General features: G+C 38.1%; 1 protein-coding gene across 1 annotated transcript in view; it reads right to left on the bottom strand.

Annotated features, from left to right (window-relative positions):
- Positions 1-184: 184 nt before the first annotated feature.
- The window catches only part of LOC115229498 (Golgi to ER traffic protein 4 homolog), a 56625-nt gene continuing 38988 nt past the window's right edge, over positions 185-17821 (bottom strand). The window contains exons 3-9 of the mRNA XM_029799838.2: positions 14940-15021; positions 11463-11618; positions 9353-9491; positions 7273-7413; positions 6676-6751; positions 2731-2800; positions 185-1156 (exon numbers count right to left, since the gene is read on the bottom strand). Coding sequence (XP_029655698.1) covers positions 1059-1156; positions 2731-2800; positions 6676-6751; positions 7273-7413; positions 9353-9491; positions 11463-11618; positions 14940-15021 — 762 coding nt within the window. The 3' untranslated portion in view covers positions 185-1058. The remainder of the gene's footprint in view (positions 1157-2730; positions 2801-6675; positions 6752-7272; positions 7414-9352; positions 9492-11462; positions 11619-14939; positions 15022-17821) is intronic.

Raw genomic sequence — 17821 nt, 5'->3', positions numbered from 1 at the left:
ACTGTTTCTACAATAGGCACAAGGCCAGCAATTTTGAGAGAAGGGGGCTTTGTCAATACCATCAACCCCAGTACTTAACTAGTGCTATGTTTTATTGACCCCAGAGAGATGAAAGGCAAAACTGAACTCAGCAAGATCTGAACTTCAAACATAAAGAGTCAAATAAAAAAAAATGGGTAAGTCATTTTTCTTTTTAACCAAGACTCTAATGATTGTACCAGCTCATCACCTTTCATAGTAATTACTTTTAATTTGGGCATAAGGCCAAGAATTTTGAAAAGGAGAGAAAGGGACTAATTGATTATCAACACCACTACTCAGCTGGTGCTATATTTTATCGACCCTGAAGGGATGAAAGGCAAAGTTAACCTGGGTAGGATTTGAAATTAAAAATGTAAAGAGCCAGAACAAATAATGCAAGGCATTTTTTTTTCCCCACTGCCCAAAACAATTCTATCCGCTTGCAGCCTTACTTAAAACATAAATAATACGGATGCAGAGTAAGACAAAGAAAAGAAAAAAAAAGATTAAAAGAGGTTTGTTTTAAGAATTTCAAATTTCATTTTTCTTTGTTTTGTTTTTTTGTTTTTTTCCTTGTATTATTAAAGTTTTTTTTTGTTTTGTTTTTTTATTATCTTCTGCCTGTTGGAAAATTGGAGGGGAAAGGTCTTGCATTTTACTTTTACTGGCTTCAACAAGGGGCTGTGGCCATGCTGATGTCTTTTTCTCATCTGTGAAGCCATTGGTTTAATCCTTTTAAGTATTTATTTATTTATTACAAGAGGCAATGGAGGAGAACGGGAGAGGGAGGGAGAGTAGGAAAGGAAGAGAAAGGAGAGACTGTAGAGAAAGTGTGAAGGACAAGGGAGGGAGAGAAAGAAGAATGTGGCAGAATTTTGTCAAAAACAAAAAAAAATCAAAGGGAGGAGGGGGTACAATGGCATAAAATTGCCATCAAAAAGATTATTAAAGTTAGTAGTTAAGAGAAATAGTTTTGAAAACAATGTGGAGAGGAGGGGAAGGAGGAGGGAAAGGAAGATTGTGGGTGAGAGGAGGTCTCAGTCCAGTTCTTCAGCTGTCACTTCAGTACTGCTTCCCATGGCAGAATCTTGTTCACGATCATCTTCAGCACCAAATAAACTCTGCAATAAGTTCCCTGAAAGAGAAAACCCAAAAAAATAATAATTGGTTAAAAAATTTTTTTCTTTTTTTTTGAGGGGGTGTTGTTTTAAGGATCTTTTATTTAATTAATTAGCTTGTTTGTCGTTATTTCATCAAAATTCTTACCAAGGCGATAAATTAATTAACAAACATATCAGTATTGATACCATCAGTTTAAATAATGGTCTGAAATTTTGGCACAAAGCCAGCAGGAGAAGGTAAATCGATTACATCGACACCAGTGTTCGACTAGTATATCGACCCCAAAAGGATGAAAGGCACAGCCGACCTCAGCAGAATCTGAACACAATGTAAAAACAGACGAAATACTGATAAACATTTTGCCCGACGTGCTAACGATTCTGCCAAGTAATAGAACTTTCGTACTGAACCAATATAACTCAAGGGGAATTACTCATGTGCAAAGCTAGCTAAATTAGAAGACAAAATGTATAACCACGTCTGGCCTAAGATGTAGCTATTATAATAATTGTAATTACATGGAATTTATGTCCTTTCCATAAATAACACCAACTACTTAACAAGAACTGACTGATCCACATTGTTATTGTTCAGCCTAAAGTGAGATTTGATTGTCATCAGACAACAATATATGGCCGTCCCATCATTTTTTTTATATACAAAATTATAACTACACTATACAGTGTACCTTCCATTTTTCAAGACAACAGGATGGAATTTGAGGGAATTTAGTCCCTTTTTCTAGCAAGCCAAAACAAACACCTACAGCAGTGATTCCCAAAATTTTCTTTGCGCCAAATCCCAAGTAAATATTTCATTAATTTTGAAGCACACACACATGTACACACGTCCGAGCAAAAGTAATTAGAAATCAGTTCTCTAATAACTAACATCATCTTAATGTCTGCCATTTCTATGCTTGTATGGGTCAGACCTCTGTCTGACCCATGCAGCAAAATCATTACAGTACCAAGATAGAATGCCTCAAAGAGTTTGTTCTGCTGCCCCATGTTTTGTGTTTAAATATCATTAAAGTCAACTTTGCTTTAAGAAGTCAATGAAGTACCTATCCAAAGCAGAAGATTTGCAGAGACATTAGAATGTCAGAGTGGATACCTTTCAAAATTTATTTCAGTTCTTTGCATTTAGAGTTCAAATTTTGCCATGGCCTACTCAGATGGTGGACTTTGTGGACACCTACAAGAATTTTGACTATTACGTCTGTAGCTTCTAAAGAGCTTTCTTCCTTCCTACATTCCTTCTACCCTCCCTCTCTCCCATTAATCACAGAGGTTCTGTAAAAGGTACAAAAGCAATGCTGTGGCCTCTCCCACCTACACTACAATGTCATTCTAAAAACAGACAATCACATCACTGAAATCTTTCTCAATTTCTAACTTCATAAAGCAAAATGAATAACAAATTTTCAACAAAAAAATTAATTCCGATTTTGCGACTTTTTCATTTTATTTTTGTTTTAATCAACAAGTTGTGATTTAAATATTTTTTAACAAGAAGTCACTTATAATTTAGTAATTTGCATATTCAGGAGATTTTTTTTTAGAGAGGTTGTTCCAATTAACTTACCAAGAATTCCATGTGGAGACTGCTTTGGAGGAGGAAGCCCAAAAAACAGCTGCCCTATTCTGTCAAGATACTGAGGGGGAGAAAAAAAAAACAATGAAAATGTAACAATTGTTTATAGATGGGTGATGGTGGTTAATGGAGACTGATAATGGTTGATTGTGATTGATAGTGGTTGCTGGTGATTAACAGTAGCTAATGATGACTGATAATTGATTATTATGTAAAGCTGATTGCTTACAATGATCAGCAGCTCAGTTATGACAATGTATATGGAAAAGTCAGTTTTCCAAATGGTCAATGGTTGAAAAACAACGTAGAACTGTAAGCTTTACACAAATCACATTGGTACTTAACTGTTTATCGTCTGGTTAACATTGTAATAGCTTCAGTTTAGAACCAATTTCATTCTACAAGAACCTCCCATTCTCGGAAGGATGAATGTGTTAAGAAAATTGTCTCGTGTTCAAATACTGAGAATTCAAGGCTTTCCTTATAGAAACGAAAGAAGGGAAGTAACTCATTTCGAACTTTTAGTGGTAAAGCCTGAAACCTAAGCTTCAACGTCTTGAAATTGCTACAATTATTACCTTTAGTGTTAGCATTTAATTAACGATATAGTGGAAACCTGATGCTAATTAGCAAATTAGTCCTGATAATGTTCCACTAACGTGAGATCTCTTTCTTTTATCAACTTGTTTATCTGACTCAACAACGAACAGTTTGTAAGCACAGGTAGACATGAGGAGACCTCTACCTCTCTTCAATACTTTTTATAACTTCAACAACTGTGACGAAAAAGTATGATGAAGCACAAAGTCATAGCAGAGTCTCTACCAATTCCTAAATACCTCAGAGTATATCTGTTCTGATACTCTGTGTTCTAAGTTCAAATCCCAGTAGAATCAACTTTGCATTTCATTCTTAAGGAGTAGATAAAAAATATTTTTTAAAAACTAATCCAGGTCAGTGAATTAGCAAAACTGTAAAAACATCAGACCAGGTGCCTTGTGACATTTGTTCCAGCTCCTGTGTCCCAAGTTCATAATCCCACAGTGGCCTGCATTGACTGTAGTAGACTTCGACTGTCAGAGTTTAACACCACCACGTGATATTCTTGGTAATATTAAGTCTACCCTGTTGCAAGCATTTAAGCCAAGTTTTTGGTTTGAGGATATACTCCGTGCTCTCTCTCTCTCTCTCCTACAAATCTCAAGGCCCTGTGAAAAGTCAAGAACATTTTCTTCCCGACTAGAAAAGTAAAAAAAAAAAGTTTTTTTTTGTTTTGACTTTACATTCCATCCAACCTGTGCTAGCAGGGAAAACAGACGATGATGATGATACTTTCCAGAATGAATGAGATCAACATAGTTGCTGTTCTTGTTGGCCCCGGAGAAGAGAGGACAACCTAGGCATAGTGATTAATGCATTACCTGAAGGCTTGAAACAATACAGGCAACAAGAAAAGAGGCAGTAAATTAGGTGACATGAGACCAATCAACTAAGGAGTGGAGGCCACAATAGTATCACAGTTTTACCCAAATACATAATATCAAACTTTTATGATTCTTTTATAATAATAGTGCTGCACTTTTACCCTATGTCAATCATCATCATCTTCATTAAAGCAAATCAATTAATTTGATTAAACACATTTACCTATGCATATGAATCTCAACCTAAAAGCCTTTCAACATTTAGTTATATTCATTCATGATTTAACTAGGTCTATTTTTTTTTTGCTCTAATGTTCTCTTGATTTTGCCATCCACTGCTCCTTTTAATAATCATCATCATCATCATCATTTAACATCTGCCTTCCGTGCTAGCATAGGTGGGATGGTTTCACAAGAGTCGGCCAGGCAGGAGCCTGCATCAGATTTCAGTGACCATTTTGACAGGATTTTTACAGCTGCATGCCATTCCTAACGCCAACCATTCAGCAGAGTGGACTAAATGCTTTTTACGTGGCACAAGCACAGGTGAGGTCAGTTTTGGCAAGGTTTTTACAGCTGGATGCCCTTCCAAATACCAACCACTTTACAGTGTGAGTTGGGTGCTTTTAAGTGGCACCTGCACTGACAGAGTCACCAAGTACTTGCACGACAAAAACAAAAAACTTTCAATTGGAGGAGGTGATCTTGTGTCGAATGATGAAAGGTTATGGTGAGACAGATACAGGTGTCTTGCTGTGGAGGAGGGACAGGGTTACCCAGCCGGAGAGAGAGATCGATCAGGAACGAAGACAAAAACAGGTGCGCTACCGCAAAGGAAATACATGGTAACCCAACCTGAGGGAAGTGCAGGAGAAGGAGAGAGTGGGAGGCAGCAGGATAGAGATGGTGGTAAAATGCTGGGCATATTCACAAGGAATGGTGATCAAAGTATAAATGGGATGGTTGAGTAAAGGAAGAGAGAGATATAGATGGTGGCAAGTGCCAGAGCATACCCTTGAAGTTCAAACACCATAATATAAGTGGCAGGATATTGCAAAGGAAGTGTGATTATAGAGTGCAGAGGAGGCGGAGCGAGTGGTGAAAATCTGGGTATATATAGAGTTGGAGTGGGGGTTGCTACTGAATAGCAACGATACAGAGGATCAGGGACATGAGGACAGGATTGGGAAGTGAGAGCTAGGCATACAGTATAAAGGAGGAAATGTGAGGAAGAGATGAGGAGATGTAGGTTGGTTTGTTGGGATAGGGTGAGTAAAAAGTTTTCTTGTTATATGTGGGTGGAACACAGGTTGGGTGTGCTAGCAGATAGTAATAATACAGTGAGGCAGGACATATGGGTGGAACACACAGGTCGGGACTAGCAGAGAGCAATGATACAGTGGCACAGGGCCAAGAGGAAGGGGACTGCGGAGTGGGAGGTAAGCATAATGCATGAAGCAGAAATGTGAGGAAGAGAAGAGATGTAGTTTGATTTGTTATGGCAGGGCGTGTGAGAAGTTTTCTTGTTAAGTGTGGGTGACACACACACACACAGGGCTTCTAGAACTCAGTTTCGCTGACATAGGCAGGTCTTCTCTAGAACTTCATATCATCAGACATCTTGGTCCATTGTCATTTCCTCCATGATGCCCAACATCCTGAGATTGGTCCTTACCATTTCATCCAACTTCTTTCTGGGTCTCCCTCTTCCACAGGTACCATCCACTTTCAATGACTGGTACTTCTTTATGCAGCTGTCCTCATTCATATACATCACATGTCCAAACCAACATAGTTTTCTCTCTTGCATGCTACATTTGATTCCTCTCACACCTAACTTTTCTCTCAATACATTTGCACTTTGTCGTACATATGCACTGTTGCATATTCAAAAGAGCATACTACCTTTATTTCTCTCCAGTCTATGCTTATCTTCTGCATTCAGAGCCCATGTCTCACTACCATGGAGTATAGCCATTCACATACAAGCATCATGTAGTCTATCTTTCACTCTGAGAAAGAGAGTCCTTTTGTTGCCAACAGAGGTAATAGCTCTCTGAACACCATTGCTAATTTGGTCACCTAAGTAACAGAAACCATCCACAACCTCAAGAGAGCCTCCTGGGCATTTGAGAGAATCTAAGTCCCATGTGCTCTTAGTGCTTATTATTCCTGCACATCTGCTACATACAAAGACAACTTTATCTGTTAATCTACCTGTGATTCCACTGCACCTCTTATGTGTCCATAGTTTACACTTGGTGCAGCAAATGGAATTTCTTCCAGTACTAATTCCCAACTTTGGCACAAAGGGCTTAAATTTGAGAAGTAGGTGTAGTTGAGTATGTCAACCCCCAGAAAAACCAAAGGTGAAGCTGACTGAAGCTGACCTTGAACTGAGAAGGTAAAGAGCCAGAGAGGAGGTGCAAGTGATGGTAGTGGAGGATGAAGTGATGATGCTAGAGGAGGAAGATAACAACAGCAATGATGACAAAACAAAAATAAAACATACCTCCTTATAAGCTGGATCTCTGTTGATTGAAGTTTCATATTTTTCACATAAGATAGTAAACAGACTGACTTTTCCTCTGCAACAAAAATGATATTTAATCAAGAAATGCTAACATCTTCAGAAAACAAATACAGTGCAACTGGTTTTTAAATTACACACACAGACACACATATAATATACCATTGAACACTAATGCTTATATAAAAAAAAAGCAAAATATGGCACATGAAGAAAGTGGTATAAATGGGTTTATTCCTTTCACAAAATGTGTGGCTATGAAAACTCAATATCTGCAGATATTATCAGTACTACAAAAGCAGTAGTACTGAAAGACAAGGCAATTTTCTTAATAGTTTCATCTTCAGGAACAACATGAAAAACAGGTGCTAAACCAAAGCGATTATAGTTTTATCCAAACATCATAAAGTGAGGTATTAATGCAATTTGCTTTGGCCGTCTTAACTGCCCTGTTACTGTGAAATAATACAATCGACTTTTAGACATAAAGCTAAAGTGAAAGTTCATTCATTCATTCATTCATTCATCTCTCTCTCTCTCTCTCTCTCTGCCTCTCAGCCATGAATAATCTATACTTACGTGTCCAAAGCTAAGAGCAAAAACCAAATGAAGTTCAATAATGGCATCAGGAAAGGTGGTCCTTTTTTCAGGTGAGGATGTTCCTTGGTGTACTTCAAGAATACAATATTAGCTGTATCTTTATTTTGAAGGCACAAGAACCTGAAAAATAAAAACAGTTTTTAACAAAATATAGATTTGTATAAAAGTGAGATCCAAATACAGGATCTCTAGCAACATAACTATTGTACTGAGATCCCTGAGCAAGCCATATTGCAACCTGGGTCCAAAGTATGTTGTTAAAGTAATTACTTCAATACAAATCCACTTCACTCATAACAAGAGGGATATTAACCCTTTAGTAGTCATATTATTCTGTCTAATGTAATACTGATTTATTCACATTGTTTTGAATTATCCATGCATTATCTCTTAGCTTTGAGATTTTGATGATGTGCCTGTTTAATTTTAGTATGGCATTATAGGGTTTGTGTGAGAGGCTGAATATGGTCAGTCAGTACATAAAATAGGTATAATACTTGGGCTGGATTGGCCAGATTCAATATTAAAGGGTTAAACAAAAATGTTATGAGGTGAAAAATTAAGTAACATATAGTTAATCCATCAGTCTATCAATCTTCTCTGGCCATTATTTTTGGGTCATGGAGAAATAGTCCTAGGGTGCCTCCTCCACAAGGTTCTATTTCAGAAGCAGTCGGATCCCCAAGTTTAACCAACTGAGACTATGGATATCATCCAACTATCCTGTTCTTAGTCTCCCGTTGGGTCTCCTGCTAGTTGGCTCAACTTGAAGAATTCATCTTGCAATTGTTTTTATGAGACATTCTAATCACTTGTCTATAATGCTGGAACTGTGACTTCTCAGTGCAGAGAAGTAGCAGCTCCACTTGGCGAGACTTCCTGATCTCCAAGTTATGTAAATGGCCAAGAAATGTTACTCTGAAGACCGTGTGAATGAACTGCATTTCAGTCTTACTCTTTTGGTCAATACCCCACATTCATGACCATAGGTGAGGATAGGCATGAGAAAACAAACAGAAGATAGTGAGTTTAGCATTTCAACCAACTTCTCCTCTTCTGAAGACCATCCAGTTCAGCTTCTGACTTACCATCATTTATGAATATCACCTTGAGATACTTCTCCACTTGTCAGTGATGTTCAATAACATACAATGATCAATACAATTGTTTGTCTTACTGACCTACGTCGTTATGAAATCAAACTCTGCTTTAGTCCAGTGTTGAGGGAGAGGGAGCACACCTGCCCCCACTGGCAGGGACATGACAATATCTTGGTAGGATGGGGGTTACTTCAAAATGGAGAGTAAGTAGGTAATGACTAAATAAAATTTGCAATAAAGTTTTAATTAAACCTTTATTTGAAAATTTGTGTGTACTGACTTTGTCCATATATGGTGGGACCCATGCTTTTTTTGAAAAACTGAAGTGGGGTATAGCACAAAGAGGATAGCTCTAGTCACTATTTTGTGCCATTAAACAAGGAAGATAACTCTTCTCGCTATTTGATTGACTGACAATAGGTGCCATTCCTTCACTCCAAATTTTATGCCAAGTAATTCACCATTCACTTTTAACGTCTGTCTTCCATGCTGGCATGGGTTGGACGATTCAACAAAATCTAATGGGTCATAGGACTGCATCATGTTCTAATATCTGTTTTGGCATGGTTTCTAGAGTTTGATGACCCTCCAAACGCCAATCACATTACAGTTTACTTACTGGATGCTTTTTTTCTTTCATAGCAGCAGGACTAATGTGGTTGCTATGTGGCTCACAAGACTAAAACCCTCATCAACTGAGTAAGGCTAGTAGAGAGGGAGGTAAATTTATGCCAGGTAATGAAAGGTTAGAGTATGTAGGAAGGGTGAGCGCAGAATGGGTTTCTTGTTGTAAAGCAGATACAGGGCTGCTCACATTATACAAGAGTGAGGTGGGAGAAATCAGTATGGAGCTGGAAATTAAAGTGGAAAAAGAGATGAATATTGGAAAAGGTATATATATTAACACACACACACACACACACACAGATATATACATATTACAGAAATAAGCAACTCACTGCAACACAGCTTGGGCAATAAATAAGTCGACCTCGCTAGGAAATCCCCGAGATACGTGATATTCAATGAGTAGAGCAGCAGTGTTGGCACCATCTGTTGAGTGCAGGAAATGGTACCGAGCTTGCTCATAATTCTTTTCTGTAAAGGGAAAAAAACGTGGAGAAAAATTATTCCTAGATATCATCAACTGAAAAGATCACAGATATCACAATTAGTTCCAACCACAACATCACATCAGAATGTCTCTTCTTCTCTCTATCTTCTTTATCACAAACCAACAACAAATTTCAACCATAGGATCACTGAAATGCCATTTATTTTCCCTACTACTACTACTACTACTACTACTACAAACTGACTAGTCACACCCCTTCTATACCCTGTTTCATTTATTTTTTTTTATGGCATAGTCAAAGGAGGGAGGATGGCAGGCCTGGCATTTACAGGATGTCTGTGACAGTAGGGGTTGAATGAACAGACTATAACTGGTATGTTACTGTTAACACAACTACTACAGTTTGTAAATGGTTGTGAATGTGCCAGCCAGTGAATTAAGTACTGAGATCATCATTCTTTAATGTCCATTTTCCATGGATCAGATGGTTTGACCACAGCTGGCAAGCGAGAGAGCTGCACCATGTTCCTGTCTGATTTGGCATGGGTTCAATGGTTGGATACCCTTCCTAATGCCAACCACTTTACAGTGTGTGCTTGGTACTTTTAACATGCTACTGGCATGAGCGCCTTCACATGGCACCGACATGAGTGCTTTTTATATGACACTGCTTAACATGTCTTTTACTTGTTTTAGTCACTGGACAATGACAATGCTAAAGCACCAGCATGAAGAGTTTAGTTGAACAAATCAATCCCAGTACTTTTTTTTTTAAAAGTTTGATACATATTTTAACAATCTCTTTATCAAACTACTAAGTTACTGGGGTATAAACATGCCAGCACTGGTTATCAAACAGTGGTGGGACGGTCAAGTGTGTACAGGCACGAACACACACAACAGGCTTCAGCCTACTAAATTTACTCACAATGCATTGGCCCGCCTGGGACCCATAGTAGACACTTGGCCAAAATGTTGTGCAGTAGGACTGAACCTGTAATCACAAGCGGAGTTCTTAACCACTGTGGCAACGTTTTTTTTAGTTTTTTTTATCTTTTCATCAGGAGAGAAGACAATGCCCATGACCCTTTACCAGGGTTCTCAAGATTGGTCAGACACAGGGACAGTCTCCTCAAACCAAAGATCTGGCCAAACAAATGCAACAGACTGGACTTTACTAAAGGCACCCAAGCTGCCAGCTGATGGAACAAAGAGGGGGAAAAGTCTACCAGTCATGTAGGCCATATAAGGAATTGAACTCAGAACGAAAAGAGCTGGAACAAATACCACAAGACATATTCTGACATTCTTACCACCCTAAACTGGTACTTTTTTTTTACTTTATGACTCTGAGAGAAATGAAAGGTAAAGAGAACCTCGGCGGGATTTGAGCTTCGATTGCAAAGAGACGGAGCCAATAGAGCGAGGCTGTCTTCTGCCGCTCAAATTGCCAAAGACAGAAAATGTAATACGTGGAAATGGCGGTGCTAAAGCCTGCTGTTAAAAGTTACCTCCCTTCACAGCCTGTTGGACGTTCACAGTGTTTTTCTTTGTTTTTTTTATTAGAAACGTTAGACACCGGCATTTTAATGTGATATAGTCCACCTTCCGTGCTGGTGGCACACGTTGGACAGTCCAAGAGGGTCCGACAAGTATGTATATGTGTGTATATATATATATATATATATATATATATATACACATAGTGATAAAAATGGTAATACAACAAAAGAATGAAAGAGACCTCGATATTATGCAAATAGAGGAATTTATCTGTAAATGTAATATGTGACAATTATTCGGTAGCCATGATAAAACTACGAGTTTCGGATACCGAAACTCGGAGTTTTATCAGGGCTACCGAATAATTGTCACATATTATATTTATATATATATATTGAAAGAGAGAGAGAAGAAGAAAGATTGATTGGAGACAGACAGATAGATAGATAGATATATACAACATAAGAGACAGCACAAATAGAGATATTTACCTGTCCAGAAAATAAGACCATACTTCTTGTGTAAAATAGGATGACCTGATTTGTACTTAGGGTCAACTTTGATAGTCCAGTTTATGGACTCGATTAAATAAACCTGCCGGCCAGGGTTGTCACTTTCCATGCATTGAAACAAATGAGCTACTTTATCTGAAGAAGAAGAAAAAATAAAAGAAAGAAATGTAAAATAAATTGGAAATTAAGTAATTATGTAAATGAAATTTTGTACTTGAGAAAGATATATAAAGAAGCAAGAATACATTTTTGTAATTGGAAAGATACTGAAATTTGTGAATTACCCTTGTTTTTTTTAAATGATTTGATCAGGGATCATGTGTTGGGACTAAAATAATTCTAAATTAATTAGATATTTTCATCATCATCAATATTTAACGTCCGTTTTCCAGGCTGGCATGGGTTGGACAGCTTGACAAGGACTGGCAAAGCCAGGGGCCACACCAGATTCCATAAGACAGATTTTGTCTTGGTTTCTACACCTAGATTCCATTCCTTAATGTCAACAATTCCAGAGTGTATTTGATGCTTTTTATTTGGCACCAGTAATTTCCACATGACACCTTAGTTTTAGGATCTTAAAATAATTATTCCTTTACTATCTAATCATTGTAGCCTAGCTGTTGAAAACAAACTGATACCACACACAGCTGTCTTGATTTTACCTTGCTTCTGGACATATCAGGTAGGAAAAGTGAATCAGATGTGCATGGCACTCTTTCTCATTTTTATTTTTAAAAAAATAATTTTGTGCTTGTCTAGCACTGTTAGACCATCATCAAATATTGATGAGCAAACTATTGTTGTCATTATCATCATAAACATTGTTTAACATCTAGCTTACAAAAGAATAAGTCCCGGGGTCGAGTTGCTCGATTAAAGGCGGTGCTCCAGCATGGCCACAGACAAATGACTGAAACAAGTAAAAGAGTATCCCCAAGTACAACAATATCTGTTTCAACAGGTTTTCACATCAGGAATGTCGCAAAACGTGTGTGTGTATATAATTGGAAAAATTAGAGTCAACTCCAGTTTCTTCAATTATCTATTCACACACAACAGAAGCCCAAACGCAAACCTGGAAGTACATATAATACCACTACTGGTTAGCACAGAGTAAATCTGAAGGTAGACAAGCTTTATACTGTATCTACTACGTTCTTAACAGAATATACCATATCTATATATATATATATATATATATATATATATATATATATAAATATAAAATGGATGAGGACAGCTGTGTAATGAAGTGCCAATCTCTAAATGTGGAGGGAACCTGTGGAAGAGGTAGACCCAGGAAGACATGACAAGGTGATGAAGCATGATCTTCGAAAGTTGGACGTCATAGAGATGATGACAAGTGACTGAGACCTTTGGCAATAAGCTGTGCTTCAGAAGACTCATCAAGCCAAGTGAAATTGTAGTTGTGGCCGATGCCAGTATCACGTAACTAGCACGCATGCCGGTGGCATGTAAAAACCACACATTACATTGTTGGAGTGGTTGGTATTAGGAAGGGCATCCAGCCATAGAAATCATGCCAAATCTGACTGAAGCCTAGTGCAGATCCAGTCGAACCATCTAACCCATGGGAGCATGAAAAGTAGGCACTCTCTATATATAGATGAAAAGAAAATGGAGGAAAAATAACAATAAGAAGTGTGTCTTCCTAGCGCAAAAGACACACTTCTTATTGTTATTTTTCCTCCATTTTTTTTGTCTATATTTTTCCTCCATTTTCTTTTCGTCTGTAAACTACGGTTTATATGCTAAATTACCTGCTACCGTATACCTTTTACCAAGAACTATATCGACTGAGGTAATTACCAAGAGTGCCTTTGGATAGATCTATCCCTTAGAGGTTTTAAACACCTCTAACTTATACCTGCATAACATATATATATATATATATATATATATACACACACACACATATATATATATATATATATATATATAATATATATATATATATAATATATATATATATATCAGAAAGAGGAGAGAGATGAGTTTCTAAAAAGTTTCTTTCAAGCAATTCAAACAAGGTATTGTGGGTATGGGATTAAATTAACCTATTGTACAAATGGTGCTAATTTATGAATATGGGAAGAATGAAAGGTAAGGTCAACATCAGCAGGAAGGATTTCCAATGGATAAAAATGTTGGGTGGCTGGTTTGTTGCTTGGCTGAATGGATATGAGGGTGGACTGGATCAGTGGGTGGGTGACTGGGTGAAGTGGCCAGTCAGTCAGTTGCTGCTGCTGCTGGTTGGTTGGTAGAAGGATTGATGGAGTTGTTACTGAGCTTCGGGTTTTTGTTACTCATAAGCAGTGAAGCATGGATTTCAAAAAAAAAAAAAACAGCCAATCAATAGAACACTATAGAATATTGATTAATTTACTGAGAGGGAGATGGAAGGAATCAGAAGATAGGAAGAATCGGGGGAAGAAGGAGGAGTTAAGTGTAGCTTGATTCACATCTCAATTAATATGTTCAATAAAATGCAATTATGAAAATTTATTTTCATAGTTGCATATTACCATTATTCCTGAAGAGAGATAACCAAAGAGGTGTGTGTGTGTGTGTGTGTGTGTGTGTGTGTGTGTGTGTGTGTGTGTGTGTGTGTGTGTGTGTGTGTGTGTGTGTGTGTGTGTGTTTTTGCAGCAGCATACAAAAAACTGTGTTGTAACAGGTCATTCTGTGATCCAAACTGCTGCAGCTATAACTGTTTTCTTTTTTTTTCCTTTTGGTTTTTTTCTTTCCCAACCACAGACTTTCCAGAACTCCAAAATCTAATGCAGTGTTTCTCAACCTATTTTTCCCTAGGCCCCACTATAATTTTCCAGAAAAGTCTACGTCCCACCAGTGGTTGGAAAAAGTGTATAGGTGTAGTATGTTTGCTGCGGAAAAAAACATTTTCACAATTCTATGTCAAACTGAAAAAAAGAGAAGGAAAAAAATTTGGATCCCATGTCCCACCACAATTATCCCAGGCCCTACTGGTGGGCCTATATCCCCCATGCAGGGAATCACTGATTTAATGTGTCCAATAGAAGGTAATTTGAGAAAAATTTGGCTGATATTTCAAGCAGGTTAAGATAGTATATAAAGCTTCCCTTGTTGAGCTAATAAATGGAGAGAGAGAGAGAGGGAGGGAGGGAGACACACAGATGAGGGAAGACTAGAGAAAAGGGAAAGGATAGTGGAAAAGAGGGAGGGAAAGCATGGAGAGAAGGCAGGTAATGAGCGAGAAGACAGGGAGAAAAAGCTGGAGGAAGAGAAAGAGAGAAAAACTTGGCGGAATGGGAGGGAGAAAGACTTGGAGAAGGAGAGTTAAGTAGAGAAAAAATGGTGTGCAGGATAGAGAGTAGAGAAGAGAGAGTTAAACGTGAAAGAGAAAAAAATAAAGTCAGCAAGCATCGTAAAGAAAAGAAGAAAACAACTTACTAACTGGGTCTTCTAATACAGGAGAAGATGAACTGGTTAACGTATTAATGAACAGAGAAGCTAAGTCTGTACCACTTGTTTGCTGAAAGGAAAAGAATATAATATAAGATACTAGCACTATGACCCGGCAACGCTGGGTCATAGTGTTAGTGCATGCATATACAGCTGCGTGCGTGTGCACATACACGCGAGTACTGTCCAAATCTCCGATCAATCACATACAGCTAGCTGGCATTCAATTGGCGTATCAAGTTTCGGGTATTTTGATTGGGTTTTGGATAGAAAATTCACCAAAAATCACTTCTATTGATTTTTTAATGTCTTTACGGGGTGACTGGGGAAATGTAAAGATGTGCACGACCACCCTTGGACGGTTTTGAATGACCATAGAAAGTGCGACCCTCTAACTGAAAGATTGTGAATTTGTATAAAGGACACACACACAGAGGCATTTTGCCGTTTATATATAGAGATTTTGGAAGGGTCTGGAGTAATATTTCTGCACTTCAGTCAAGAGTTACAGGATGCAATAAAACTTAAAACTTTTATGAACCTCTTCACAAGGCTACACCACTTATCACAACATGTTGTGTAACAATAGAAAAGGACTTGCTTAATGCAGGTGCTAGAACCTGGAATGAGAGAAAACTGTTCACAGCTTGGGAAGATTCACAGAACAGTACAATTAAATTCAAATGCAGTGACAAATATAGCATCTATCATTTTAGGCATTTGGGCTTCATCTGAGAATGAAGAAGACAGAGAAATGGTACCACTAGGTTACTCACATGGCATCTTTTTTTTTTTTTTTGTGTATTTACTTTTACACAAAGCAACTGGCACATTATTTTCTTCTTGTTTCATAGCAATTGGAGTCTTCTGTGAAGCCTATGTAATTTCAGTGGCTTCCAAAGTGGGTGATACTGCCCCCTTGGGGACAGTGGAAAGATCCAGTGTGGGTGCTGAAGAAAAGTAGGCAATAAAAGGGTGGCCAAAAGGGAGCAATGCATGGTAAAAAAAATTTTATTTTTTAATAAAAAAAATAATAATGTGTTAATTAGGTTAAGTTTTATTTGTGAAATACTGTTTTTAAATTTGCTGCAGAAAGTGATTTAAAAAAATTTTTTTTTGCCCACAAGGGGCTAAACATAGAGGGGACAAACAAGGACAGACAAAGGAATTAAGTTGATTATATCGACCCCAGTGTGTAACTGATACTTAAATTAATCGATCCCGAAAGGATGAAAGGCAAAGTCGACCTTGGCAGAATTTGAACTCAGAACGTAACGGCAGACGAAATACCACTAAGCATTTCGCCCGGTGTGCTAATGTTTCTGCTAGCTCGCCACCATAAAAGTGGTCTATGTTTGTGGTAGTGAGAGGAGATGGCACTAGGAGTGTGGTCTGGTTGTCAAGGAGGCGAAGCCTGTAAAAGGTTAGGAACTACAGCTTTATTGTATAGCTCTGGACTCCTCAAATGGTGAATCAACACAAAAGAGTCCATGTTTGTAAATAGATAAAAATATACATTCTATTACAAAACCAAATGTAACATTAGATATGTGATAACAGAAAACAATATTATTGATAAAAATTAGCCCCCTTCCAATCTTCCCCATCCACCCATGTAAAATACAAAAGTAACCATGAATCTTCTCCACAAACAATAAGCATGTTCTTACTCCCTGCCATCATATTTGAACCTCTAAACACCTTGCTTAAATCATCCACTCCATCTCCTTCACAGGGGCTCATTGTAAGTTACAAGGTGACCTCATTAGTAGGGTAATAATCTCCCAGTTTACTGAACAGCTATCAACCCAGATGTGCCAACATGGCGAACTGGAAACATGAAACTGTGTGGATGAACCTTCTGTTTAGAAAAATCATGCAACATGTCAAGAAACCCGCACGTTTTCACAGCCTACAGCAAACAAATGACACAGTTAGCAAGGCCATTGTTTACAATTAATAAGCAAACACAAGATGATGTTGGAAATGCAAAGATACACACAAATATGCATCGAAATATATATGATGAGCTTCAAAAAAATATACGATGTGCTTTCAGTTTCTTTCTATCAAATTCACTTACAAGGATTTGGTCAATCCAGGAATAAAGAAGACACTTGACCAAGGTGCCACATAGTGAGACTGAACCTGAAGTCATGTGGATGGGAAACAAACTTATAACAACATGGTCATGTCTGCAACTGTGTGTGTGTGTGGTATACTCTCTCTTTACTCTTTTACTTGTTTCAGTCATTTGACTGCGGCCATGCTGGAGCACTGCCTTTAGTCGAGCAAATCGACCCCGGAAATTATTCTTTGTAAGCCTAGTACTTATTCTATCGGTATCTTTTACCAAACCGCTAAGTTACGGGGACATAAACACACCAGCACGGTTGTCAAGCAATGTTGGGGGACAAACACAGACACACAAACACGTATATACATATACATATATACGACGGGCTTCCTTCAGTTTCCGTCTACCAAATCCACTCACAAGGCTTTGGTTGGCCTGAGGCTATAGTAGAAGACACTTGCCCAAAGTGCCACGCAGTGGGACTGAACCCAGAACCATGTGGTTGGTAAGCAAGCTACCTACCACACAGCCACTCCTGAGTATATAATTCCAATATTTCTTTTATTCAAGATGGCAAGCTGGCAGAGCCATTAGCACACCAGGCATAATGCTTAGCAGCATTTCATCCATCCTTACATTCTGAGTTCAAATTCTGCCAGGGTCGACTATGCTTTTCAACCTTTCGGGCTCGATAAAATAGGTACAAGTTGAGCACTGGGGTCAATGTAATCGACTGTGCTCCTCCCCTGAAATTGCTGGCCTTGTGTCAAAATTTGAAGCTAATATTTCTTTC

This window comes from Octopus sinensis, unplaced genomic scaffold, assembly GCF_006345805.1.
Source record: "Octopus sinensis unplaced genomic scaffold, ASM634580v1 Contig12901, whole genome shotgun sequence".
NCBI classification, from domain to species: domain Eukaryota; kingdom Metazoa; phylum Mollusca; class Cephalopoda; order Octopoda; family Octopodidae; genus Octopus; species Octopus sinensis.
The sequence above is the reverse complement of the archived record's forward strand: the minus strand, read 5'-3'. Positions and strand labels throughout refer to the sequence as shown.